This window comes from Terrapene carolina, unplaced genomic scaffold (genome assembly GCF_002925995.2).
Source record: "Terrapene carolina triunguis isolate 2854851 unplaced genomic scaffold, T_m_triunguis-2.0 Scaffold96, whole genome shotgun sequence".
In the NCBI taxonomy this organism is placed as follows: Eukaryota; Metazoa; Chordata; order Testudines; family Emydidae; genus Terrapene; species Terrapene triunguis.
The window spans coordinates 71,087,169-71,114,675 of NW_020664447.1; the positions used below are offsets into that span (position 1 = coordinate 71,087,169).

General features: G+C 42.5%; 1 protein-coding gene and 1 pseudogene across 1 annotated transcript; both read left to right on the forward strand.

The window, feature by feature from the left end:
* Positions 1 to 385: 385 nt before the first annotated feature.
* Positions 386 to 12,313, forward strand: CALM1 (calmodulin 1). Its single transcript, XM_024209702.2, has 6 exons — positions 386 to 419; positions 4,372 to 4,402; positions 5,558 to 5,701; positions 9,166 to 9,272; positions 10,779 to 10,914; positions 11,188 to 12,313. Exons 1-6 carry the CDS (start codon positions 417 to 419, stop codon positions 11,214 to 11,216), a joined length of 450 nt encoding a protein of 149 aa, XP_024065470.1. The 5' UTR covers positions 386 to 416; the 3' UTR covers positions 11,217 to 12,313.
* A 9,196-nt stretch (positions 12,314 to 21,509) lies between these two features.
* LOC112113429 lies at positions 21,510 to 23,650 on the forward strand (annotated as a pseudogene).
* The last annotated feature ends 3,857 nt before the right edge of the window (positions 23,651 to 27,507 follow it).

The following is a 27,507-nucleotide window of genomic DNA, read 5'->3' on the forward strand; positions in this document are numbered from 1 at the left end:
ATCCATGCCTAACCGCTGGTAAGCGTGTGCTGCACCCCTGGCAGGCAGCGTGCACTGCTGTCCCTGCACGGCGCCTGCTGGGGAGAGGGAAAGCCTGCCCCGCTTGCCAGCTGGGCAGGCAGAGGGGAGTGAGCCTGACGGGGAGGGGCTGAGCATGGGGGCAGGGCTGCCCGCTGCAGTCACTCTCACACAGGCAGAGGCTGGGAGGAGAGAGAGACGCTGCTCCGGCGGAGGGATACAGCCCTACATATATAGCAGAGAGGTGCAAGCTCACACCTACAGCATTTGTCAGGGGGGAGCCGCTCGGAGGAGGTAGCAGCTGCAGCAGCTCCTGCTCCTTTGCTTGAGCAGCTCGTGTAGTAGCAGCAGCAGCAGCAGCCTAACCCAACCCAACCCAACCCAACCACCCCCACGCAATGGTAGGTAGCTGGCGTGCAGCGGCTGGTGGGGCTGACTTTGGAGCTGGCCTGGCCGGGGGGGGGGCGGACGCATCTGGATTTGCCATCGCAGTGGAGATGGCTGGCTTGTGACGAGCTGCTGCTGAGCTTCCTTGCCGTTGCGAGGGGCTGGGTCAGCCGCGTGGCGTTGGGTTTGGAGCCCGTCTTCCTCTGCTTGCCACCCGCGGTGGGGAATCGGGTGGGAGTTAGGCTGGCTCAGCGGCTGCAGCCCCTCTTGCTCCTCCCGGGCCCTAGCAGCGGGGTGAGTGTGCGGCGGGGGCTGCCGATCCCCTCCCCCCCGTGTGAGGCGAGACTGGGCAGCCGGGCTGAAGCCCGCAGACGACCCCCCTCCCCCCGGCTGTTTCCCTGCGCCGCGTGGCCGCTGTCCCTTGCATCGCACAGCGATGGGACCTGCTGCCACTCGCTCTCCGCGCCCGGGCTGCTCGCTGGGCTGGGAGGTCGCCTCTCCAGCGGCGCGGCGGTGGGTTGGGGGCTGAGGGACGGGGCTGGCTAGGAAGCTGTCGCTCCCGTGGCTGCTGGCAATGCCCGCCCCCTCCCCTTGCCAAGGCCTGGAACCGGTCCCGCTGGGCGCCTGGGCGGGCTGGCTGGGATGCTGCCCCCGAGCCCGGAGCGGGCGGTCTGCGCTGCAGTGCGGGGGGAGAAGAATGGCTGAGCCGCCGCTGGGGCAGGAGGTGCGGGGCGCCCGGTGCCGCCGGCTGCAGCGGCTGCTCTAGGGCTCTGCCCAGCGCCCCTGGATGGGAAGGGGTGGGTGCCCTCCTCCTTAGCAGGGCGGGGCACAGGAGCCAGCGGGGGTTGGCCCCCATCCCTCCATGGTTGGGGTGGGCGATGGCATCCCCGAGGCTCCCTGCACCCCTCCCCGCTCGGGCTGGGAATAGGGCTCCCACGGGGGGCGGGAGGCACTAGGGATGAAGATAACAATCCCAATTTCAGCACCAGCTGCACTGCGCAGGGTGACTGGGGTGGGGGAGGCCAGGGCTCTGCGGCTGCTGCGCTCTTACCCCCCAATCCTTAAACGCAGTAACGCCAAAATCCTTCGCAGGCTGCATTACATCATGTCTCCTCCTCTTCCTCGCCAGCCCCCACGCCGGCCCCAGGAGGGTGAGACAGGGCCGCAGTGTGCGTCGTTTCCATTAGAAACTTTCCAGTTTCTGCCTGGGGTTAGTGGGAGGAGAGCAGCAGCTACAACACTGGAGCCTTTATCTTTCCGGAAGGGGCCTGGCTTCCTCACTGGAGACAGGACTCTGGATGCGCATGGGAACGGGTGGCTCCTGAGGAGTAGCCGCTTGGCTCCCTGAATGAGGAGTTTCAGGGGGAACGGGGAGCTGAAGAGGATGGGCAGGCATCTGGAGCTGGCAGAGAGATTCCGCAGCTGAATCACGCTCCTAACGAAAGGATGAAGAGGGGATATTGGACAATAGCGAGAGCAGCAGCTGCTTCTGCTTGGGGGTGCGGACGGGCACTGCAGCAGTTGGTGGCTGCTGATCCCGTGGCTTGGTGGGGAGAGGTGTCTGTTGGCTCTAGGAGAAGAGGTGCTCACAACCTTACTTGGGTTTTCTTTCACACAGACCTGGATTTTTAACATCTGCGCTATCCATGTTCACTTTAAAAGTGCATCACTTGTGCATAGACTAGGCTGTGGGGTCTGCCTCTGGTCGGTCTGCTCTGAACATTGAGTTGCTGGACTGCAACCCTGGACTCTTAATAACACTGGGTTGAGAGATTCTCCCCTCCCTTCAGCTTTGGTTTCCCATAGGAGCGGTGAAAGCTGGGGTGCAGATTGCCAAATGTGATTGCGGGCCATGCTGGGTGTTCCCCACCACACCCCCTCCACTTCCCCCTTCCTGTTGGGGGAAGGCGGAGGTCACTGGGACAGGATTTTATGACTTGGCTGGGTGGGGTGATTTCTCTGGTGTTAGGTACCTTTGCCCTGGTAACTAGGGTGATCAGACAGTGTTTGTGCCTGTTGCTTAGAGGGTGAACTCGATGCCATGCAAGGTCAGCTTTTTAAAAATAAACATAAATGCTGCTTGAAGACCAGAATATTGTCAGTTTCAAATTGGAGGGGCTTCAAACTGGTGCTGTGGATCTGAGTTTCTCTCTATTGAGGTGTGGCTCTATTTCCTGTTCTGCAGAGCATTGCTCTGATATGTCATGCTATGTAAATGACTTTTTTCCGTTTCACTTAAAAGAGAATCTCTTTACTGGGACTGTAGTGAGGAGGGTGGGAGTAATACAAAGTGGGTTCTGGCCCACAAACCCTTTACAGTTATGTTTTAATATTCTTAAACACACAAACTACAGCTTTGTCCATATGAGGCTCCAATTAAATAATTCAGTAGAAATAATTTCTTCAATCACTATCCTATTGTAATCTATCCATAAAAGTAGTCTAACTACAGATGGAAGTGCTTTGGGTGTGTGTGTGTGTGTGTGTGTGTGTGTGTGTGTGTGTGTGTATATATATATATATATATATGTTTAATGCATACAACAGCCTTTCAACCCTATCGTCCAGAGACCAATAAAGAGTGTAACAAATATACAGCTTATTTCACACTAGCATTTGATACAATTTCTTCATAAAAAGAGCTACTTAGCTACAGTAAACTGCTCCTGACTTAAAATTATTGCTGTTTCCCAGGAGAAATTATGAGCATCTTGGTATCCTTCCTAACTGATCAGTTAAACTTTGTTATAGTTTTGTTTCTGAATTTGGTGTAAAAATGATTTTATTAAAACAATAGCGTTAAAAGCACAAGGTGCTAGGAAACCAAATATGATTAACCTGGTACCACACCATCTTCTAAAAATACTGAAACCAATTAAGGGGGTTTTTTCCTTTCTCTAAAGGAAGATAATACAGGTCTTCACAGTTGTTAGAACATAAGAACGGCCATACTGGTTCAGACCTAGCCCAGTATCCTGTCTTCCAACAGTGGCCAATGCTAGGTGGGAATGAACGGAACAGGTAATCACCATGTGATCCATCCCCTGTTGCCCATTCCCAGCTTCTGGCAAACAGAGGCTAGGACACCATCCCTGTCCATCCTGGCTAATAGCCATTGATGGACCTATCCTCCATGAACTTATCTAGTTCCCTTTTAAAACCTGTTTATATATTGTTCTCTGAACCTGTGGGATGGAGAAAGCTTCAAAGTGTTTTGGGTTTTTTTTTTTAACCCGTCCCCCCCCCCCCCCCCCCCCAAAAAAAGCTAAGGATAAAATGTCTTGTGTTAAAGAAATGTGTTTGGTTCCGTTGTGGGCCCAACAAAACACAAATGCAGTTATCTGCTGATTTCAGATGTATTGGTAGTCTCACAACACTGTATTTAAGTATTGTAAATGGCATGAACCTAACAAATTGTAGCTTAATGAAGACCTTTCATTGCATGGTAACATTCCTACCTAATGGAGCTGTTACTTTAGCTAAATGGCATAACAAATGAGATGTTGACAGAAAAGCGTGTAATTCTAAGAACATGGCGGAAGTCCAGATCTTGCAATCATGGTACTATCCTATCACAAGCTAAAAAACTGTGCTAGGTCAATATTGTGATGGATTATCTCCAGGAAACACTTGGGTCATGTTGAATCACTAGGGGATTTCTGCTTTGTGCCTTAAACTTGGCCATATTGGATTTCTCCATAAACTTGATCTGGCTATGGAATTCTTAACTAGTCCTAGAATGTGTAGTGTCTCTTTGCAGTATTAGCTATTACACTGAGTCTTAGATGTTGCTGCACCCCATTGGTGGGTGAAATCATTCTTCTGTGTATTGAGTACTCTTGGATTTCTGGGTTTGAAAGGTGCTGTATAAATGTAAACTTCCTTACAAAGTCTGTATTGCATCTCATGGCTTGACAGAGCTATAGGAAAACAGTTTTCTAAAATAACTTTCTACTCTTCATGTAGGCTGATCAGCTGACTGAAGAACAGATTGCTGGTAAGTATCCCAATTAAGAAAATTGGTGAGCTAAAGGAAACTAGTGAGCCAAAAGAGAAGAAAGAATTGGTGAGCCAAAAGAGAGCCAACATCTCCTTTGAATGTTGGAAAATATCTCTAAAACACTGCTGGATATTCTCTCCTGAGCTTGAATATCAGTTGACAAGCAATATAGGCAATCTGCATTAAGTCTCTAAAAGTTCTGGCACATAATTGCTCTTCCCTCTTATTTCATTTGAGAAATTTGTGTTTAAAGAAGCTGAAGGAATGCTTCTTTGGATAATTGAATCCCAGCACCTAGGTCTGGTGTGACTTTTTAAATCTTATAGAAATATTAAAAATCCAGTTAATTCAAAACAGAGCTAAATACTCACTTCCAAAGCTTGGAGTCCAAACATTGCAACAGTAGACTCTTTCCTGAGATTGAAAGTGAAACTGACCCATGTGCACCCCACTTTACTTGCCATCATTTGCTTTCACAAGCCAAATCAACAGAATCTTTAAAACTTTGAGTTCTCTCTTGTGTTGGCAACATATGTAAGGAAACTTTCTTTTTCTCTTAAATCATCTCTAATCTAACACTGCCTTCCTAAATTAGAGGAAATGGTTAAGAGGGTAAAGCATTGGGTCTAAACTTTTGGGAGCCTATTTAATTTATTGGTTGCTCACTATTATCATTTTAGTAATTCAAAAATAACTGATAAATGACAAAGTTATCTCTGTCAGGCATGTTTGGCTAACTCCCTTGTTTCTCTAATCTTTGCTCAGAGTATTGTCCACTAACTATTTGAAACACTGGGTTCTTCATTACTCACTCCCCCACAAATAACTGCTATTGATGAGAAATGGACTTGGCCCAACTGGGTAACTCGTAAACAGGGTAGCATATGCTTATCCAAAACTTGCACAGCCTGATGTAACGTACAGGCTAGGGAGTGTGGTTAGAGGGCAGTGGCTTGCACATGTGATACATTTTTCAGAAAATACAAGTCTAAAGTATTAAAACACTAGTCTTCTAGTACAGCTGCAGACAAAGTGCATTTTTAAATCCTATGGCATGGACATTGAGATTAGTCTTCTGTCACTAAAAGTATTATTTTGGTACTGTTTGGTGGTGGTCATAGTACTTAATGATGGGGCTATTTCTGTCTTCAGAGTTCAAGGAAGCTTTCTCCCTATTTGACAAAGATGGTGATGGCACCATCACAACAAAAGAGCTTGGGACTGTCATGAGGTCATTGGGTCAAAACCCAACAGAAGCAGAATTACAGGATATGATCAACGAGGTAGATGCTGATGGTAAGTGTGGGGAAGATGCAGTTGGCAGTGTTTTACTCATGGTGAGTGTGTACACCCTACGAGCTTGGGTTTGAGCTGGGTAATGCAGCCACTCAAGTCCTCCACTTTCCTTTTAACAGTAATCCATTTAAAATCTGGTCAAAAGCAGTATAGGGTTTTTTGTGTTTTTTACTGTTCTCTACATAAAGCAACCATTTGATTTCATATTAAGTTTAATATGAACATAGTCATTGCCATTAACTATACCAGTAGATATGTAAATATGGGATAGTCAGAGTCAAAATATAATACTGATAAGGGCATCTGCATCTGTGTCCCGCTCACTGCTTCTATCCAGGATTCAGTTTCCTTCCGCATCACTTGGTTTTTTTTGTTTTTTGTTTTGTTTTGTTTACCTCCTGAATTGCTGCAAACTACAGTTCACTGGAGTACCAAGTAACTTTCCCATATCTATTCAGTTACTCATCCCATATTGGTCTCGGTGGCTAACTTAATCTTTATTTTATATATTTTAATCCATTGTATTGGCCATGTAGTGTAAACTGACTTTTCTTTCTTCTCTTAAACTGGGTTAGGAGTTAAGAATAAAACCTGGATATAGGCTTTGTTTAGTAGACTGATAGGAAGTTATCTCACAAAAGCGGGGAAGCCTTCTCTTAGAGATTGACTTGGGTAAATGGATGCCAGAAAGGGTAACACCAGAATTGTGTTCAAAACTTGCTTCAGATTCATGGATATGCAAAGGGGGAAGGTGCTTCATACTGGCTGTGTCATGGGAGGAAAATTTAAACTACAATGGTATTAACAGTATAATAGCCAATTCTTAGTGCCTCTGATAAGGGTATAAAGTGTATTGAAAGAGGAAGTGACTATTTGACCTTTGTGAAGAGACTCAAAATCAAAACCAAAACTACTTGTGAAGTGCAACCGTCTTCCATTTTTGGTTGCTGAGGCAATACTCTTGTAGTGTAATTATTAGTGACTTGTCTAAGTCTTCTATTAAGTGTCATGAAATCTAGCCTGAAAATTGAATGAGTCTGAATCTCAGGGCTCCAATATAGTGAGCATATACTATCCTTTTTATTAAATTTAACTTGTGCTACTATTTGTAGTAGGATGATGTGCTATAAGCCCCTGCATTGGACACTTCTTTAAAGTAAATTCCAAGCTTTTATCTCTTTTTGGGGTGGCAGTCAAATTAATTGACAGATTGTGCCAACCATTAAGAATCTTCCAAGAATTGAAAATAGGTAACTTTTCTTCTGTGACTTAAAAGTAAGCTTCAAAATCAATATAGTTGTGTACACACTATTGGCCCTCTAAAGGAATTCTTGAACATTAAAAAAACTAGATTGGAAACTGTTAAAACAGCAACAAGGCTAATAAAACGTGAGTGCAAACCTTGATCTAATAGATGTGCCACAGTAGGATGGCTTGACACAAGACTGTGGGTACCAACATCGGGACAGACTGTGAGGAAATGGGGCACAAACCCCAAATTGGTTGTGAGTTCTATATGTAGATTTCACAGTTATCAAGTGTAAACTTCTCAGGCATTAGAACAGCCTTAACATGTAGTCACAGATAGTTGCCTTGGGTACTTCGATCTGCCTGGCCACCCAGGTAAGCTTACCTTTGTGATAGATGGTTCTTTACACCAAAGATCACAGCAATATTCAGGTTACTCCCAGTCCCAAATGACCAGTCATTTACCTCAGGTCAGTTGCACCTTAGATCTCACACCAAAGACAATGCTTGTAGCCAATCCTATAATAAACTATCCTAAAGACTTATTAATAAGGAAACGAGTTATTTACAAGGTTAAGGCGTGCATGCACACACAAATAAATGAGTTCCAATTTTATTTCAAAAAATAAAAAGCTGTAATAAGCAAGCTCTATATGTCCTTAAGAGCTAACCCAGGCTAAACACTGGGGATCTTTTGCTTATGCTTAGTAATCCTTGTCCCTCAGAGTCCAAACAACATAGAGATACAGTTCCTCCTTGTTAGGGATTTTTATTCCCTTTCCTCTTGTGCTTTGAGCTACAAACTTATCTGATGGAAGAAATTCTCCCTGCAGCTCCTCATGATCAACAAAAGTTGTGCAAGTGAGCAATCAACAAAGTCTCTTGTCCTCTTTGACACCAGATGAACTATTGTAGAATATATCAATGGTCCTTCCTTCTCGGGCATGATAAACACTTTCGCATTTCACAGTAGTTAATGTTTCTCTCCTGTCTGGTGACTTGTGCAGTTAGATGCTCACAATGCAAATGCTCAAATATTGCCTTATAATATGGGATACAGATGTTATAAAAGAGATTAGACTTCATTGAATGCTTTTAAGTTGCTGCATGCATTTGAAAAATTTGCTTTTTGTTTAACTCTAATACCTATTTTAACAATACTGACACACATGTGAACCAGACTGATCCCAGCTAGCCATTTGTCAATATTCCAGTGAGGCATGGGGAACTTAGCATGAGCTAGCACCTGTTTTGCCAGCATCACAAGGCATGTTTCTGGTCACATTAAACCACTTTTAACAGTAAATGGACATGGTCAAAATATAGCCCCAAAAACAAGATAGTCTGTTTGCTCTTTACTACACACCTTCTCAATTACCTTTAATTGATAGCATTCCCTAGTATTCTGAGGTGTTAGGGATTTCCTGTCAATGGGAAAAGATGCCCGTAATATGGGAAAAGATGGGGTGGGGTGATGACTCTGCAGTGGCAGAGGAATACTTATTAGGCCACCTAGGTCTGGATTTTTGAGAGGTGCTGAAAAATTGCAGCTTACCCAGATGCTCTTCACCTCTCAAAATCAGGTCCCTAATCTCCAGCTTCCAGAAGATTGATTGTAAGCTTGTTTCTAATTATAAGTAAGCATATATTATAATACTTTAATTGTTTGGTTCACCTTGTTTAAAGTCTTAGTATTGATTGATGCTGCTAAACATCCACTCTGGAATCTTTTTTTCCTTCTGGAGATCCAGATGAAATCTACCCCAGCAGATTAGGGTTTTAGCTCAATTGTCACTCTTATTCACTTCACTATCTGCAACTCAAAGTATCAGACTGAGTCTCACTAACACAATCGTCATCTAACATGGCACAGTAGGAGCAGACTCTTAATCACCTAGGATGGTGAACTGATGAATTCTGGGGTGTAGGTCTGGAGGGGAAGTAGCAGTCCATTCAATAGTCCTCATTACTGCCATATTTTTAGTGGTTGCTTGAGCATTCTAGAGCTAAAAATGCTATATTAACAATTCAGGGGAAGAGGCTGACAACTTACAAAGTTCTTGGAAGCCTCTATGGTTTTAGTATAAAAATGGAAGGTAGCTTTTAAATACTTGATCAGTAATATGAGACTTGTCCCTTCCTAACTCTAAAGCTAGCTTTGGTATCAAGGAAATGATGGGACTCTAAAGTACAGATCAATTTCTGTGTTTTTTAAGGCAATGGCACTATCGATTTCCCTGAGTTCTTGACCATGATGGCCAGAAAAATGAAGGACACTGACAGCGAGGAAGAAATCCGTGAGGCATTCCGAGTCTTTGACAAGGTACTGCTAGAATCCAAAGCTGCAGATAGTCTTTTTGAACAGTTTTTAATGACGAGCATCTTTCTCCCAGCATTGTCCTGTGCTTGTCTGGAAGGTGGGTATAATCCCTTCTACCAGCAGCAGGAGGAAAACTTATTTTGGATATTATAGAGTAGGCTTGCTGAAACTGCTCCCCCAGGATGGGGGGGAGAGAGGGGTGTCAGGCTCTTTCATGCTGGAATCCCTAGTAGGCCTTCTCTCAGGAAATTGGAGTGATTAGACTTGTTACCTATTTCAGTATCAAAGGTGTCTCCACTTCTCCCGGTCTCATGACATAAGCAAAGTACCTGGACATAGGTGCAGAGGGCTTTGCACACCTGTATGAAGAGTTTTCATAAAGTTGAGATCACCTGTTCAACTTGTAATATGTATGAGGAGGTGAAGCTTAATAGACTCTGTGTTCAGGTTGTTGGGTTTGAGGCTGCTTATGGGAAGCTTGTTACCAGAAGCAGAGCCTCTCCATTTTTCTCAAAGGACGAACATGAGCACAAGAACATCCTCTTCCCTCTACTTGACAGAGGGCATGTTTTCCCCCCCTTTGATTGTGTAAGATAACTATCTTAACATCTTTACAGATATCTGCACATCACTAGACTTAACAGGACAGCCTTAAAGTGGCCATAGCTATTAAACTAGATAATTACCCAAATCCAGAACAGATCTAGAACATTACTAGAACGGTTTTTCTCCACTAGCGCAAGTAATGGGGACACTGGAGAAGGCCAGCTTCAAGTCTTCTGCCATTCTAGGTTCTGTACTGCGGCTTGTGGGTGGAGTTGGGATCATTTCTCAATGTGCTTTGTGTATTCTAGATCTCATTGCCCAGGAAGCCTCTCTAGGCAAACCAGCAGCTGGTTGAGGATGTGATGCTACGAGAGGTCAATTTGCTGCTCTTTCCTTCTGTTGGCAGGAGGAATTAAGTTATTGAACACACTGGGCTGATATACTGAAATTAAAGAAACCCAAATTGAAAGATAAATTACCATTCTGTTCTCCAGGGTACAGGAGACTTTCAGAAAATGTCTGGTAGCATTCAGAACTTCTAAGAACCACAACTCCAAACTAACACACATGATTCAAATGTAGGTGTGTGCTTACCTGGGTGAAAGTGTCAAAGATGTGTATTGAGGCATACAAAGACCTAATCAGGTAAGGCTACTTACCTGGTCCAAATAAGTATAGCAGACTTCACTTTTGTTCTGGAACACGCAGTCCTCCTCGTGTAATGCCTCCATCCTCTATGCTTTAGAAGGCATGGCTATAGCATTCTCTGTGGTTGGATAAGATGTACAGTGCACCAGGCCTCCAGGCTGGGTACTAGGTCACTGATGCCTCAGGGCACCTGGGAGAATAAGTTCAAAGCCAATTACTGGAGACCTGAGTTTAATATAGAACAATCTCAGCTAGGCTTATGTTCCAGTCTTCTAAATGGTCATTTTCAACCCTGTGCAACTATCTTCCTCACAGGATGGCAATGGTTATATCAGTGCAGCAGAACTACGTCATGTTATGACAAACTTAGGAGAAAAGCTAACAGATGAAGAAGTAGATGAAATGATCAGAGAAGCAGATATCGATGGAGATGGACAAGTGAACTATGAAGGTAGAAAAAGATGCTCTTGTTCTGTTTGTGAAATCGCTTATAAACTTAAGTAAAGCTTGCTGGGTGTTGTATAAACTTGGTAATTTTGGAGTTTGAATTACTCTAACAATTCACTAAACTGTCTATATTATTGAGTGAAAAGACTTGATCAGAGCACTCTGTTTAGATTTTAGATGCACTGAAGGTTTATGCCAAGTCCAGTTAAGAGACTTCCTTGTGAAGTTAAAATTACTTTGAAGATACAAAAAGTCATGGTGGTTTTTATCTTTTCAGAATTCGTACAGATGATGACCGCAAAATGAAGACCTCCTTTCACCTTTTTTTTCCCCTCTAGAAGAATCAAATTGAATCTTTTACTTACCTCTTGCAAAAAATGTTCATTTATTCATTCTGTTTCTGTATAGCAAAACTGAATGTCAAAATACCTTCTGTCCACAAACTGCATGTAATGGTTGGTGGTCCTGTCCCCAAAAGATCAAGTTAAACATCAGTTTTACAATATAAGTAAGTGTACTACCTTTTTAAAAAAAAAAAAAAATAAGGAAGCACTTAGTGAACTCCTCAAAAGTTCCATTTGCTAATGACTATTACACTGTTTGGGCTGGCCAGTTTTTCATGCATGCAGCTTGACAATTGAGCACAGTCAAACATTTGTATTTAATTAAAAAAAAAAACCTCCTAAAAAATCCACGATTTTGTCCAACTGTGGATTCTAATTCAATTTGTAGTGTAAATTGTCATAGCTGGTTTACTTTAAAATTGGTTTATACCTCAGGATGGTATGCAGCAAAAATGGTCAAAGGATGCAAAATTTAGAGGAAAATGCCCTAAAGGTTGAATGGTTCTCCTGTATGTAGCATTGTGCTCCAAAAAAAGATGATCTTAACTATGGGTGGCATGTCTGTTATAATATTGGTTTAACATTGTCTGCATTGCACTATAGTGAAACGGGTGTCAGGCTGTTACCGTTCACAAAATTTTTAAAAGAAACCTTCACCAAGGGAGCATCTTTGGACTCTCTCCTATTTTTAAAACCTTCTGTACCATGACTTGGAGCTGGCAGAGTAGCCTGTGGACTTCAGCACAACTATCAACATCGCTGTTCAAGCTATTACAGTTTGTCCATTCCAAGTTGTAAATGCTAGTCTTTTTTTTCCAATAAAAGACCATTAACTTAAAGGTGTTGGTAAATGCTTTGTAAAGCTGACTTGTATATAAATTGAGACACTAAACCAAAAAAGCAGTAGGAAGGAAATGTTTTTATGAATGACTTGCTGCTAAATTATAATGCACATGTATGCAATAACTTATCCCATATCTCTTCTTCAAGATGGCAAGGACTGACCTCTTGTAACCCAAGACCTTTGCTATAAATAAATGAACTTGTGCTTGCCTTTCATATCATGACAATGTTAATTTAGTTGGTGTCAAACTAGCGTAATGCTGATTCTACAACTATCATGTATGACTACTACTACCTGTAGATACAACACTTCATTTCGCTAAAATGGAGTGCTGTCAGCCTAAGTGCTAGCAATAGGAACGACATGCAGGTGTCGTCTTATATACACCTTATTGAAATCTATTTGAAAGCTTGGACTGCTCCATGGAGTCTAGGCTGTCTGACACTCAATGCCAAAACAAAACTGGGTGGACAGGGAGGAATTCAAGACTTAAGCTCCACAGAGGGGAAAGGGCAAAAGAACACTTGGGTGCACTCCAGTAAGCAAAGTGGGGCCAAAGGAACTAGTACGATCTTTTTTTGGAAGCTGGAACTGCTGACTTCTCAGATATTGCCACATCAATTTCACATGTCAAAAACAAGTTGGCACTACCCCTGCTCTGCATGTAGCAACAGTTCTTAGTCATTTCAGTTCTGCAAAGTGACGTTCTCTATTCCTCAACTCCGTTGTGAACAACTGCACAGCAGCCATATCTGCACTGTACCGAGCTTTCTGTCTGAGCTCAAAGAATGCTTTTAATATGACTACCTCCACTTTGGATGTTTTTTGTGTTGAGGGGGGATATGGAGTCCTTGGATCCTTAATTGTAACTTAGTGTTTCCTCAGGTACATAGCTGGACTCGTAAATGTTAACTACAAATTCAAGGCATAGTAGGGTAGCAATGCCATTCCTGGGAGAGACATGGGTTAGTATGTAGCTTTAGTTTTCCCCTATATTGAGCTAATACAGCCTTTCCAGAAATGTAGAACCAGGTGCCTGTTTCAGAGTACCAATCACTTATAATGTGTAAAGCCCCTGTGGGCTGAGAAGGATAGCTCAGTGGTTTGAGCATTGGCCTGTTAAACCCAGGGTTGTGAGTTCAATCCTTGAGGAAGCCACTTAGGGATCTAGGGCATAATCAGTACTTGGTCCTCCTAGTGAAGGCAGGGGCTGAACTTGATGCCTTTTCGGGGTCCCTCCCACTTCTATGAAATAGGTATATCTCCCAACCACTAACTTGGAGTGTGTGGGGTACTTTATGAAAGAATGCATCTCTTCTGCTGTACTCTTAAACACATTAGGTGAGTTAACTTAAATGCTTGCTAGTAAAGAGACTTTAGCTCTGAGTAGTATTTAACTTGATTAGAAACAAGTCTGGCAATGCTGACATTCCCTGGAACTTGTTTGAGTGCAGCAGCATGTGTACACTGCAGCTGGGCATAAGCCTCCAACCCTGGGTAGACAGGCTTGTGCTAGCAGGGCTCCAGCTAGCACACTAAAAATAGAAGTGTGCATATTGCGGCTTAGGCAGTAACTTGGGCTGTCAAGGCCACCTGACCCCTGCTAGGTCTGAGCTCAGGTGGTAGCCTGAGTCTTTGCTGGAGCTGCAACACTTGTGCTTATTTTTAGTATGCTAGCTTGAGCCTGGCTAGTGCAAATGTGTCTGCCTGGGCTGGGAGTGACAGGCTTCAATGCCACATCAACTTAGAATAAATTTCCTCTTTCTACAGCAAGCTGGATTTTAGCATTGCTGTCCTATATGGTAGGAAACTTGGAGAAACAAAGTCAGTGTCCTCTTCACACATCTCACCAAGGGCCTGTTCTCTTTTCAAAGCTGTCATAAAGTGGGGTGGCCAAACTTACTGCCTGATTTTTTTATAAATAGTCCATCATTAAACCATCTCTAATTGTTGCTTTAACTATGAAAGGCTGTGGAGAAAAACAGAGGCCCTTTTGATGGTCATTAGTCACAGGACCCATTTGCTTCTCAGCAGTTCCTTACACTACTTCCTGTCAAGTGTTGCATTTTTACACTGACCCACAGAAAATGCAGCCTTAATTTTCACTAAGCAGGCATAAGAACGGCCATACTGGGTCAGACCTAACGTTCATCTAGCCCAGTATCCTGTCTTCCAACAGTGACCAATGCCAGGTGCTTCAGAGGGAATGAACACAACAGGTAATCATCAAGTGATCCACCCCATATTGCCTATTCCCAGCTTCTGGCAAACAGAGACTAGGGACACCAATCCTGTCCATCCTGGGTAATAGCCATTGATGGACCTATTCTCCATGAACTAACTTAGTTCCTTTTTGAACCCTATTACAGTCTTCGCCTTCACAACATTCTCAGGCAAGGAGTTCCACAGGTTGATAGTGCATTTTGTGAAGAAATACTTTTGTTTGTTTTAAACCTTCTGCCTATTAATTTTATTTAGCGACCCTTCCTTCTTGTGTTATCAGGAGTAAATAACACTTCCTTATTTACTTTCTCCACATCAGTCATGATTTTATAGACCTTTATTATAGCCCCCCTTAGTCATCTCTTTTCCAAGCTGAAAAGTCCCAGTCTTATTAATATCTCCTCATATGGAAGCTGTTCCATACCCCTAACCATTTTTGTTACCCTGCTTCTCTACCTCTTCCAATTCCAAAATATCTCTTTTGAGATGGGGTGACCAGATCTGCACAGAGTATTCAAGATGTGGGCATACCTTGGATTCATATAGAGGCAATATGATATTTTCTGTCTTATCTATCCCTTTCCTAATGATTCCCAACATTCTGTTAGCTATGTGTTAAGGCTGTGTGTACTTAATCTTTTTAAATTGTGAAGTTGTACATTTAACTCCAAATATTTATTTCTAAAATAGTTTTAAGCATAAGTCAAAATGTACAAGATGCTGCGCCTAATATTTAACTTTTATGAGCCAAAATACATTTTTAATGCTACAGTTGAGCCAAACCTGCTTTTAAAAAAAATCCTGTAAAATTAGATTTTGCTATGCAATTAAAATCTACAAAATTAAAACAGAGTCCCCACTAGTGATTCACACTCCTCTGCTTATGATTTTAAAAATAGTGAGCAAAGTCCAAACTGCTATTTAGAGTCAGACAATGTAATGGGCCACAAATTAGGCCTCTGGCAATATGAAAACAAAATTGTTGTCTAGGTAACAAAACTATCTACACAGGGATTTAGGTTGGCTTAACACCGCCTGGATTTTTCACACCCCTGAGGAATGGAGTTAAACTGACCTAATTTTCTAGTGTAGACCAGGCCTACAAAAGAAAATTCTTCTCACAATATGAAGCCACTTTTTGCCCCTGCAAGTCTGAGTGGTTTAAGATAAATACAGGAAAACTTGTATTTAAGATTAAGCAAGAAGCAGAAGGAGGTGTTGGACCTGGAATGAGCTAATCCCCAGAACAGCCTGAAGGAGGCGCCCCAGCAGTGAGTGGACCCCATGATACCACCTTATAACTTTTAGCCCAGTGGCGAGAACACTTGCCTGGATGTGGGAGAACCTGGGTTCAATTGCTCCCCCACCCCAGGGGGAACAAGGATTTGAACAGGTGTCTCCTATCTCTATTTCTGAACTGTTGGATAGTCTGATGTGGGATTGTCTCAGTGTCTCCTGTTAAAGCTATTCCACTTTGCATAAGTAAAGAGTCATTGGAGCTGGGTACGGACCTTGGGACTTTCATTGTCTAGGCAGGTGCAGTTACTCACTCTTTTACTGGCCTAATGACAAGTATTTAATCAATATTTGAATAGCTTCAACTGGAGACATGGAGGTAGGTCCTCCCTTAGATTAGCCCATAGCTCAGTGGTTAGAGTGCCCTCTTGAACGGGGTGGGGAGATCCCTCTTCAAATCTTTTCTCACCCTCAGGCTGAAGTGGGAATTGAACCTGGTTCTCCCACATCCCAGATAAGCACTCTAACCACTGGGCAAAAATAAGGTGGGTATTACTGCTATGTGTGGGGTGAGGTAGGTGAGGCATTTTCCATAATAAATGACTTAGGTGCCAAAGCCACCTGACTCCAAGACAGGTGTTCCTGGGTGTGGAACAATAATAGAGAAAGGCATCTACCTGCAGTCTGGACTTAAGGTGCCGAACTTCCTAAGAGGTGCGTGGTTTAGGACCCACCACTCATCAATATCTCCCATTAGCTAGTTTAGGCAGTTCCCCGCCTAGCATACTGGCTTTTGTGAATTGCTTTCTTAGGCATCATCTCATCTTATGCATTGTACAGGGAGACTAGGCACTTAACTCAGGCTTTGTTGAGCACAAAGTTATTCCAGGGATTTTCTAATACCTAAGCCCCTTTGGGGACTGATACTTCAAGGAGACCTGCATAAATTTTCACCCAGTGAAGTCATTGGATCTATACATATGTACTGGAAGTAGGAGTACTGGGGGTGCGGCAGCACCCCTTGGTTTGAAGTAATTTCTATCATTTACAGGGTTTACAGTTTGGTTCAATGGCTTTCAGCACCCACACTATAAACATTGCTCCAGCACCTATCTATGTGTAGCCCCAAGGATCAGTCCACACAGTAATTCTTACAGGTTCCGGGAATACGTTCTGTTTACGGAATCTTTATTGCTGGGAATATGTAGAGATCAAGAAAATGAACACAGGTGATTTTCAGATTCCAGGTGGAGCTTGCAGGGCAGACAGTTAGGAAAACCATAGTTGTTTTTGTAAATTGAGCAGAGTTGACCCAGAAGTCATTGGGAAATAATAAACAGGGAACCTTTTAAAACACTTCTAGATTTTTACTTTTCAGAGTAGAGGTACACTTCTAAAATTTTTAGCTTCAACATTCTATAAAGTTCAAAGGGGGGAAAGAGTCAATTAATAGTAACAAGTAATAAAGACAAAATATTCAGGAAGAGCAAAAACACTTGCTTAAAGGGGTGAAGAATACGGTCACGAACAGCTTTTAAACCTCTCTCAGGATCCTTTGGAGTGGGTGAAGATGGATGATGCTGCATCATAATGGCAGAAAAGAGTTTTAAAACCTCTCTCCCAGCATCTCTTGGTGTAGACAGGGCCAGATAACACACAATGGAGAGACAGTGACAGCAGAGAGGATTTTAGTCCCTTTCTCCTAGCATCCTCTGGAGGTAGGTGTGGTTTCCTGATGCTGGTTCTGGTTGGCAACAGCTGCTGCTGCCTTGGTCTTGCTATTCTGTTATGCTTTTTTCATATAAACAGTTCAGCAATGTAGCTGGGAAATCTTTTATACATCTCTCTAGAATGTCACTTCATCTCACTTTAATTTGAATTGCCTCATAAACCAGCATTTGCTCAGATACTAAAGGAGTTATTGACTGCACAACTTTTCCAGGCAATAAGGTAGATATTCTGAAAATCCTTGGTTCAGGATATCAAGAAGTTTTTGGATTTCACTTTTGAAATAAATAAAAATTCCCCACAGAACTCTTTCCTATACAAGTTTTGTAGTTGCCATAACACTTAATTAGAAAAATACACCCAGCAGCTGTTTAAAAAACAAACATTCAAAAAGGAACAAATTAACTCAATTCAGCCAGCCACAAAAATGCTACTTTTGATCCTCCATCCTTCCATACTTAATTGTTTTACAGAGAGTTATGCAGTACATACTAACTCATTAAAGAATTGTCACATTTGTATAGTGAATGTGTATGGGGAGGAGAGAGAGTGCAGTATGAAACTGTCTCATTTCTTAAGCATTTTGTTGTAAACAAAGCTACAGGTTTTGAATGGGAGCTGGCTGGGGAGTGACTTTCTTTAGCAGCAGTGCTGTCATTCAGTTTGTCACATTTTCATTAAAATATACCTTTCTCCCATCCAGCTTTATATACCTATATACATGTACACACACACAGACACATTTATGAAAACTGTCTTAGCTGTCAGCCTGCTGCAGGCTAAAACTTGTCAAACAGGTGCTCTGCCCATGCTGAGCTTTTCTTTCTGGTAGATGGCAAAACACAACAGTGATTTCAGATGGGTTTTTATTGAACTACTGCCAGGTTTTGTTGTTGCTGTGTGTATTGTGTATGTATGTGTGTGCAGCATAGTGTAATAAAATATAAATCTCCCCAAGCATTCAGACTTTAACTTAGATAGGTTTCTTTTAATGACTGTGTTTAATAGATTTAACTACATCAGAAATGCCTACACACAAGCTCCAGGTGTCCTTATGATTAATTAAACTCATAATCACATGGTGATAGCCATCCAGCAGCATAAGAATAGTTGTATGGAAAGAAAATAACTTTTGTTGATTTACTGACTGAATTAATTTATCTCTTCCATTGCCAAGTAAGATGTTTTACAGAAGCATAGTTAACATGTGAAAATAAGCTATTATGCATAATATTTTCCAAACAAATGAGTTTCTAGTGAAAGACCCTGCCATTTCACCCCCAATTTAGGGTGTCATTCTTTTGATTTACTCTACACACATATATAAAAAGCATACATTAAAAGAACATCATTAAGATTGAAAAGTGAAGCTCTCAAAAGTTAGGAAATGCCAGAATTAAGGTTGTCTGTGCAACCTTAATTTGGCCCCCTTGGGCATTGTGATGAATCATCCCTGAGTTGCCTCTGAGCCTGTCTAAGCCTGAGTTACCTGTGAGCCTGAACCTACCTAAACCTGATGATTCATCCCTGAGTCAGCGAGTGTGATGAGTCAGCAGAAGCAATTTCCTTCAGGTCTGTTGACAGGCCCCATGCCATTCAACCAGGGTTCAGCCAATCCAGAGACAAGGACCCACCCAGGTGATCCCAAGGCAGGTATATAGGCTCCTGGGGGAAGTACTTTCTCTTATCTGCTCAATATCACTAGCTGGCTGGGAGTACTCCCATTATCAGTAGTTTCAACAGCGTGACCATGCTCCTGTTCCATTCCCTGCCCCTTGCTTCTTCTCCAGCTCTAGTCACCCTTGCTCCTGTGCCTGTTTCCATGCTAGCCAATACCTGTTCCAGCCTGCATCTGCTCCTGTCTCAGCTGGTTGTCCAGCAATTCTGATGTGTATACAGGTTACTCTTTAATTACATGATCACATACTATTTTTCCCTCATGTGGCATCATAATGACACCCACATGGGGCACCAGCAAGGTTGGAACCTTTAGGTTCAGACCTCTTCTACTTGAACTAATGGCGTAACTGATAGTAGCAGTAGTAGCACCACTGGGAGAGATGGGACAGTTTGCCAATGTGTTTCATAGTTATTTGCTGACAGCAGAGAATGCTGAGACTTGGAAATCTGGAGTTCCATTCCAGGCTCTGGAGGTGAATGTGCTCTAGCTGACACAAACTCTTCTGACCATTCCCCCAATGTGTGACTCTCTTCTACTCTATCCCCTACAATCTGCCCTTGTTCTGTCTCTTCCTCACACTGGCTCCTCATCCCAGCACCAGTCTCCATACGTCACGCTTTCCATCCCACTTTCTGCCTCATTGCCCAGTAAATCCTAATCTTACCCTTTTGGACTCCATCACCGTCACAGTTTCCCAGTCCCAGTCCCAGTCTCATTGCCCTCCCAGTTCCCCAACCCCCCACATCTCCTCATCCAATCTGTCTCTCACTCTGACCCAGACCTCCAGTTTCCACACCCCCTACATAACCCGTACCCACTGGCTCCCAGTCCCAATCTACCCACATATGCTCATCCAATCACAATGTCCCTGGCTCCCTGGCTTCTTGTCCCAGTCTCTTTGCCTAACCAGTCTTGGTTCTTCCCCTGCACACTGGCTCCTTCAGATCTGTTTCTTCTTCCCTCTCATCACCTTCTCCCTGTCCTATGCATTCTCAGTCCCAGTCTCCTTTCCCAGGCGGTCTCAGTCTTCTGTCCTTTCCCTGCCCCTGCCCCTGGGTTTCTCATGTGATCTCAGTCTTCCTTGCCATCAACTGGCTCTCTTTTCCTCCTGCCTTGTGGCCATCCCTGGCTCCCAGTCCATTGCACAGCAAATCACAGTCTTCTCCCCTCCCTTTACCCCACCACTCCCTGTTCTAGTCTTCTGCCTCTGGCTTCCAGCCTCAATTCTAGTTTCCTTGACCAGCAAGTTTCTGCTTCTTCCCAGGCTCCTTGTTCCAATCTATTACCCCCTCCCATTCTTCTGCCTACATATCTGGCTCTTGTCCCCTCTGCATTCAGATCAGGCAACTTCCTTCTCCAGAGTTGCCTGAGCTCAGCAGAGGGGTCACTGAGAGCACAGGAGAGTCTCCCTGGTCTCACTTCCAGTGCCTGGACATGGATCAGCCTGCAGAAGCCCAAGGTTCAATTGCAGGGAAAGTCCTGCTTATCTCAGGGCTGGAGTATGCCCAGGGCAGATGGACTCTTCAGGGAAGTTGGCTAATCTAACTAAGAAATCTAAGAATTCTCTATTAAACATGTGTGAACTGTGATTTTCCAAAGGCTTATAATTTGGTCCTATTTGGACAGTTTTTCATGGGGAGGCAAAAGGCACATCCCCGACACAAAGGCCTCCCTCTGCCAAATTTCAAGTCCCTGCTCAAAAGCATGGGGACACTAGAGCTTCTCAAAGAAAAGGTCACCAGAACTGTTAACATGGGCAACACAATTTATTTGTCCTTATTCTTGGAAAAAACTGAACTGTTTTGGCTGAAATTTTCCAAAATATTTAAGCCTGACAGACCTCCAGCATGGAAAATTTCAGCCCATACAATTATACCTGGCAAAGTTATAAGCAACTGAAAGGAGGGTCTTATAATGGGAAGAGTTGAGCAACCTTAAAAATAGGCAGTTCTACCCACCCCTCCTATAATCGCTACAACGCTCATCACCATAATATTGAAGTACTATGGAAGAGACAAATGAAAATTACAATTTCCCTGAAAGGAAAGAGGAATAGCAATACAGTATTTCAGAAATAATAACATTTTTGTTGGTTAAGGAATGTTGAAAATATGTTATTCTTGTTTTAGTTACTTATTTTTCAGTGTTACTGACCAGTCTAGTGAGATTTAGAACACATCTACATTTGTGGAAGACTGCCTCTTCCTACATTTGAAATAGTGCTTTTATCTCACTATTTGCTGCTATTTATGTCAGTGTAGAAATTGCATGATAAAGTCCTGCTCCTCTCGAGGTCAATAAGAGGATTACAATTAAATTTCTTGAGAGCCAGATCAGTCTCTCTCTCTATATATATAAGCACTCCCACATATTATAGACGTTTCACCAACTACTAAAATGCAACCACCTCAAGGTTGGAATGTGGAGCTTTTTAAGGGCCCACTTTTGCCATCATGTTGTTCCCATTGAAGACAGATGAATTAAGGGTAGCAGGCTAGAGCCCTGGTGTCATACATCACTGCTACATAACAGTTTGGAACGAGATGGTGGCAGCTGTGTACTGTATACAGTTGAATCTGCAGAGACATATAAGTAGGTAGAATGTTCATTACCTAAACCGGATTTTAGTCAGGACACAAGTGCTAACAACACTACTCTGACAAAATGTGCCATTGAATTTGTAATGAATGGTCAGAAAGTCAGTATGTCCAATAATGCTGTGTTGGGGACTGGTTCAGTTTTGGCTCAATCTTTATTCCCTTGTGTTCCCACCCATTAAATCTTCCCCGTCTCATAAAATAGAGTAGTTGTCAGTGGTTCACAGTTAAGCTGGAAGGGTATATCAAGTGGGGTCCCACTGGGATCAGTTCTGGGTCTGGTTCTGTTCAATATCTTCATCAATAATTTAGATAATTGCATAGAGAGTACACTTATAGAGTTTGAGGCTGATATCAAGATGGGAGGGGTTGCAAGCACTTTGGAGGATAGGATTAAAATGATCTGGTCAAACTAGATGAATGGTCTGAAGTAAATAGGATGAAATTCAATAAGGACAAATGCAAAGTACTCCACCTAGGAAGGAACAATCAATTGAACACATACAAAATGGGAAATGAAGGAAAGAGATCTGGATGTTACATTGGATCACAAGCTAAATATCAGTCAACAGTGTAACACTTGCAAAAAGAAAAAAGAAAACATCATTCTGGGATTTATTAGCAGGAATGTTGTAAGCAAGACACAAGAAGTAATTCTGCTCATTATGCCTCAATTGGAGTGTTTTGTCCAGTTCTGGGCACCACATTTCAGGAAAGATGTGGACAAATTGGAGAAAGTCCAGAGAACAGCAACAAAAATAATTAAAAGTCTAGAAAACATGACCTATGAGGGAAGATTGAAAAAATTGGGTTTGTTTAGTCTGGAGAAGAGAAAATACTGAGGAGGGGGAATAACAGTTTTCAAGTACATAAAAGCTTGTTATAAGAAGGAGGGAGAAAAATTGTTCTCTTTAATGTCTGAGGGTAGAACAAGAAGCAATGAGCTTAAATTGCAGCAAGGGCTGTTTAGATTGGACATTAGGAAAAATTTCCTGTCAGGATGGTTAAGCACTGGAATAAATTGCCTAGGGAGGTTGTGGAATTTCTATCACTGGAGATTTTTAAGAGCAGGTTAGACAAACACCTGTCAGGGTTGGTTTAGATAATACTTAGTCCTGCCATGAGTGCAGGACACTAGACTAGAAGACCTATTGAGGTTCCTTACAGTCCTACGATTCTATGATTCTATGAAACATAGAAACTGGAAATGGACCTAGCAGGTCATTTATTCTATCACCCTGGCAATCTACACTTTTATACATAAATACTTTATCATGGCCTAAAGTTTTACAATATTATTATTTATATAGTGACCAGGCAGCACTTGAGGATTCCAAGTAAATTAGCTTTTCATTCTCAAGATGGGGAAACACCCTTGTTAGACAAATTGACATAAATGCAGAGGACTCCAAAGGACTGTGGGACACTCTTTGGAGCTCTAGATCAAGGAAACAGCCAATGAACACAACACATAAGGAGCAATTAAGGAAAACTAGATGTTCATCTAATTCTGCTGTGGCGGAATTAATTTCACTAGCAAAGTGTTTTGAAGGAGATGCTGAAGAAAAGGATTACTATTTTTAAAGAAGAGTGTCTGTTGACAAAGAGACTCTGTCCCAGATTACAAGATGGCTGTGAAAGCCTGAAGAAAAACTGTGCTAAAAGTACACATCTGAAAAGTCGTTTACATGAGAGACATCTCTGTGTGTTCAGAATTCTTCCCATGCTGTTCCCATTATTCAACAAAATCTTCTGGAGGAGAAGATAAGACTGGTGAAGCAGACTCAAGAGAAAGGAGAGCTACTTCAAAGATTCAAACTGGTCAAAGTGTACAAGTCCAAGAATAATTTGTCAGATTTGCAGCCTTTAACAGCCAAATGGAGCAGCATCACCCAAAGTGATGCTTTATGAGCTCCAATCAGCCTTGTCTGTACTCTGCAGATGGCAAGAAACCGAGATTTGCTATGTTGATAGACAATTTTGGATTAGAAGACCAATTACTTCACTACAGAAGAAGACTTTATAGCTACATAGTCTATACTTACAAAACTCACAGTTATAAAAACAATGGCTTCAGAAAAGGCTGAATAAATTCTGATTGCATCAGAAGTATTACATCATCATGCTACTCTGTGCCGGAGTAGTGGATTGTGCTAATAGACTGTTCTTAAAATCATGTATTAGATGCAGCATGTATAAGAGACAGTTATTTTCTCGAGAGGATTAACTGTTGTGGACTGATGTAGCAAAAGCTGAGTCATATTGAGAAAACTGCCATTAGTGAATATGAAGAAATATGAAAATAAAATCTAGTAATATGGCTGTTGATGGGTTTTATACAGTACATTCTCTTGCTCATTATGAAATAATGGAGTCAAGTTAGGTGCTGCTTCTAATTATACTAAGATGTGGAAGAATTGTACCCTTTGTTCGTGGGGTACAAAATCTCCATCTTCAGAAAGTTTCTTCCAACTGTCAGTTAGCTGATGCCAGCATTCTAAGGGTTATCCTAGAATATCAGGGTTGGAAGGGACCTCAGGAGATCATCTAGTCCAACCCCCTGCTCAAAGCAGGACCAATCCCCAATTAAATCATCCAACAGATTTTTGCCCCATATCCCTAAATGGCCCCCTCAAGGATTGAACTCAGAACAAACCACTGAGCTATCCCTCCCCCCAAGTATTGGTTAAGTACTCGTGTAATCAATTTGCACATTCTTAATTACTAAAGTAATATTGAGGTCTTGTACATGGCTTTATTTCCTGTGATTTTATTAGAATAGAACCTATTTATATAATAACATAGGTGATGTTGGCAGTTTACAGACATAATAAGTTCCCGACCCAAGTGGAATCTAACCTAATTAAAACAAATAACACACTGATGATGAGAAGAGATCATATGGCTGGATTTGGGTGTGTGGGGAAAAAGGAAAAAAATATGAGGGGCCTGAAACATTTTTGGAGAGTTTTGCGCACTATTAACTGCTTGTTTTTGTATATATTTTCAAAGCTATCCCAAAATAATAATTGGAGGATTTTTTATTTTAATTCCAAATATCTCCTACTTTGGGGACTAACATTAAGACCATTTATTGACTTGTCTCCCTCCTTCCCTATAAACTTTGAGGGGAACCTTGGTTTCAGTTGTTAACATCATTGTTAAAGGACCGATAAACTGATAGTAAAATTCTTGCTTTCATCTTTGCAAATTCTCAGTCCAATGGGTTATAAACATAAATTTCCATTCAGGTTTTGTGATAAATCCAGTTGGCTTCACTTTCAGTTAATATGACACGAATATTTCAGTCTAGATCTTGACCTATTTTAAAGTTTTTATAACCCATGGGGCAAATTTTCTCCAGAGTCTACATTTCTAAATGTTAAAACTCCATCACTATTTAGGAAAACTAACTCAGGGGCCTCTGCTGATAAGCCAACAATAATTTTCTTCTGTTGCTGCAGAAAGCCACTTACGGCCTGGTGCCCCATGAGTTGTGATGCTTAGACATGACTGGGGTAGCTGAACAAAGCAGATTCATCATTAGCTCTGAATTTTCTTTGATTCCGTAGATCTAGGTCAGACTAAGTGTTACCCTAATGGGGTTTTGTGGTTTCATTTAATTTTTCATTATAGCTTTCTTTTTCTTTAAAAAAAGAAAAATATTTAAAAGGAAAAAGGTGTTAATAGTAGAAACCAATGGGTAGGAAAACTGGGGTTGATAGATTCTTAGTGAAGAATAAAAGAGGGGGTCTTGGTGGGGGTAGAATAAGCAAATATGCTCATACAGGAGACCTGTGCTGGAATTTGAGAAAGGGAGAGGTTGTTTCAGAGCCTGCTCCAGAAGAATCCCTGCAGAGAGAAGAGTGAGTGCCGGGGAGGAACGTTTGAGAGGCGATCCAAAGTAGTAAGTAAAGCAGCAGCAGCTTGGTTGTATGTCCCATTGTGACGGGGCAGCCCCACCCCACACTGGACCCAGCAATGTCAGACCAGTAGCCCTGACGGAGGAAGTCCCGCCCCGTGCGTACTGGGCATGCTCCAAGTGCTCAGGGAGTATAAAGGGAGGGAATTCAGCTCAGTCTGGGCTGGTGGCCACAGGGGAAGGACCTAACCGGGAAGTTTCTGCAGACGACCAGCTGATGCTCTTGAAGCTGCCAGGAACAGAGGCTTCTACAGACCGGCACGAACCTCTACTGTGGGAGGAACCAGGGGAGGCGACGAACCTGGAGAACCCTGGGATTCATGGGAGACCCCAAGATGGTAGGAAGTGACCCGGGGGAGGTGACGGACTGGTACCTTGCCCCCGGTAAGCCGCAGTGTGTTTTGGTAGGACCCTCCTGCTGAGCCAGTAGTAAGGTCCAATGGCCCTGCAACCAGGGGTGATTCTAGGGACTCTGGCCACTAGACCATGCTGCCCTGCAACCAGGGGTGTAAACCCTCACACCCATCTTAAAGATGGTATTGCCAATTGCATTTTGGCCCACTGCACTAAGTGGAGGTGTTGGTTCTGAAGGACATGGTTCACCTAGTAAATCACTAATTCTAGTTCCAATAGAACCCTATCATTTTCTCTATCCAAGCCAGATACAGCCCTGCCTAGTTTGTGAAGCTCATGAGACCCCAGTCTGAAGCTGAAGTCAATGGGTCTACAGGCTTTAGTAAGAAGTATTTGGGTGATTGCAGATTGCAGGATCAGACCCTTGAAATGTAACTATGACATTTCCAATATTTCAGAGTATAGCAAGGTGTTTTCTAGCTCCTCATTCTAGTCTGTGGGCCTGATTCTCCACTTCATTACAACTGTTTGACACCAAGTTCACTCTATTGAAATTAATAAAGTGGCAACAGAATAAAAACTAGTGTAATGGAGCACTGCAATAGATCCCAAAGTAATGACCTTACTTTAAATAACATAAACTGTCTGAAATAAGGGATGGGATACAGAGCCTATCACCTCTAGATCACTGATTCAAATCTGACCCATTAGTAGCTACAAAAATTATTATCAACAAGTGGGTGTTTGGCAGCCTACATAAAATATTATTTATAGCACCATTGTGCATGAGTTAATGGTCTCAGTTCACTTGCTAGTTTCCACATCACAAAACTAGCATCATAATTTGCACTAATTAGTCTCCTAATCCATAACTCATGCAGCTAGATAAGTGGCCTAATTTTTCAGAAGGGCTGCATTGAGTGAAATTTTTTGAAAATGTTTATGAAAAACAAGAGAGCACCCTAAGAATAGCAAATAGCTTGGTGTTTAAGGCACTCAGCTGGGATGTGGAAGACCTGTGTTGAAGTCCCACCTCTGAATCGAGTACAATAGGGATTTGAAGCTGGGTCTCCCCTAGCATAGGTGAGTGTCTTGACCACAAGGCTATTGACTAGTATACTTGTTCATTTTGACCACAAATTCCATCCTGGACTTGAGAGAGTTTCTGACCCCTTCCTGTGAAATTTTCCAGTTTTTGTCATATTGACATTTTCCAATGAAAAACCATTTAATCAAAGTTCCTGACCAGCTGCAACTATCAGTGACAGGTATCTAACTTCAAGCTTCCAAGTCTGAAAATTAGCCTAGTAAGAACCAGAGTGCAGGAAGCTACTGTGGTTGTTTCAAACCACCATACTGGAAAAAGAGTTGTTCATATTTTTTAATGAGCCAACCATCCTGTGAGTTGTACCCTTTCTGTGTGTGTTCATAGGGGGGTCAGCCATAGAACCATTTCCTTCCTGCACAATCAAACAACCCTCCAGTGCCTATGAAAACAGAACAGCTAATAACTAAGCCCACTAGAGCCTGACCTAGGCCAGCCAGGATCTGACAGTAAACCAAGTGCTTGCAGCTGTCTTCCACAAACCACCCGAAGGGCACACTATGGGGAAATTCAACAGGATATTTGCATATTAACAGGCAGACAAGAATGGAGATAACTATTCT

Bases quoted from the DNA above. Each gene is read 5' to 3' on its own strand.
- CALM1 (XM_024209702.2), top strand. The intron at 5,702-9,165 runs GTAAGTGTGGGG...GTGTTTTTTAAG, and splicing joins CAACGAGGTAGATGCTGATG to GCAATGGCACTATCGATTTC. The intron at 10,915-11,187 runs GTAGAAAAAGAT...TTATCTTTTCAG, and splicing joins TGGACAAGTGAACTATGAAG to AATTCGTACAGATGATGACC.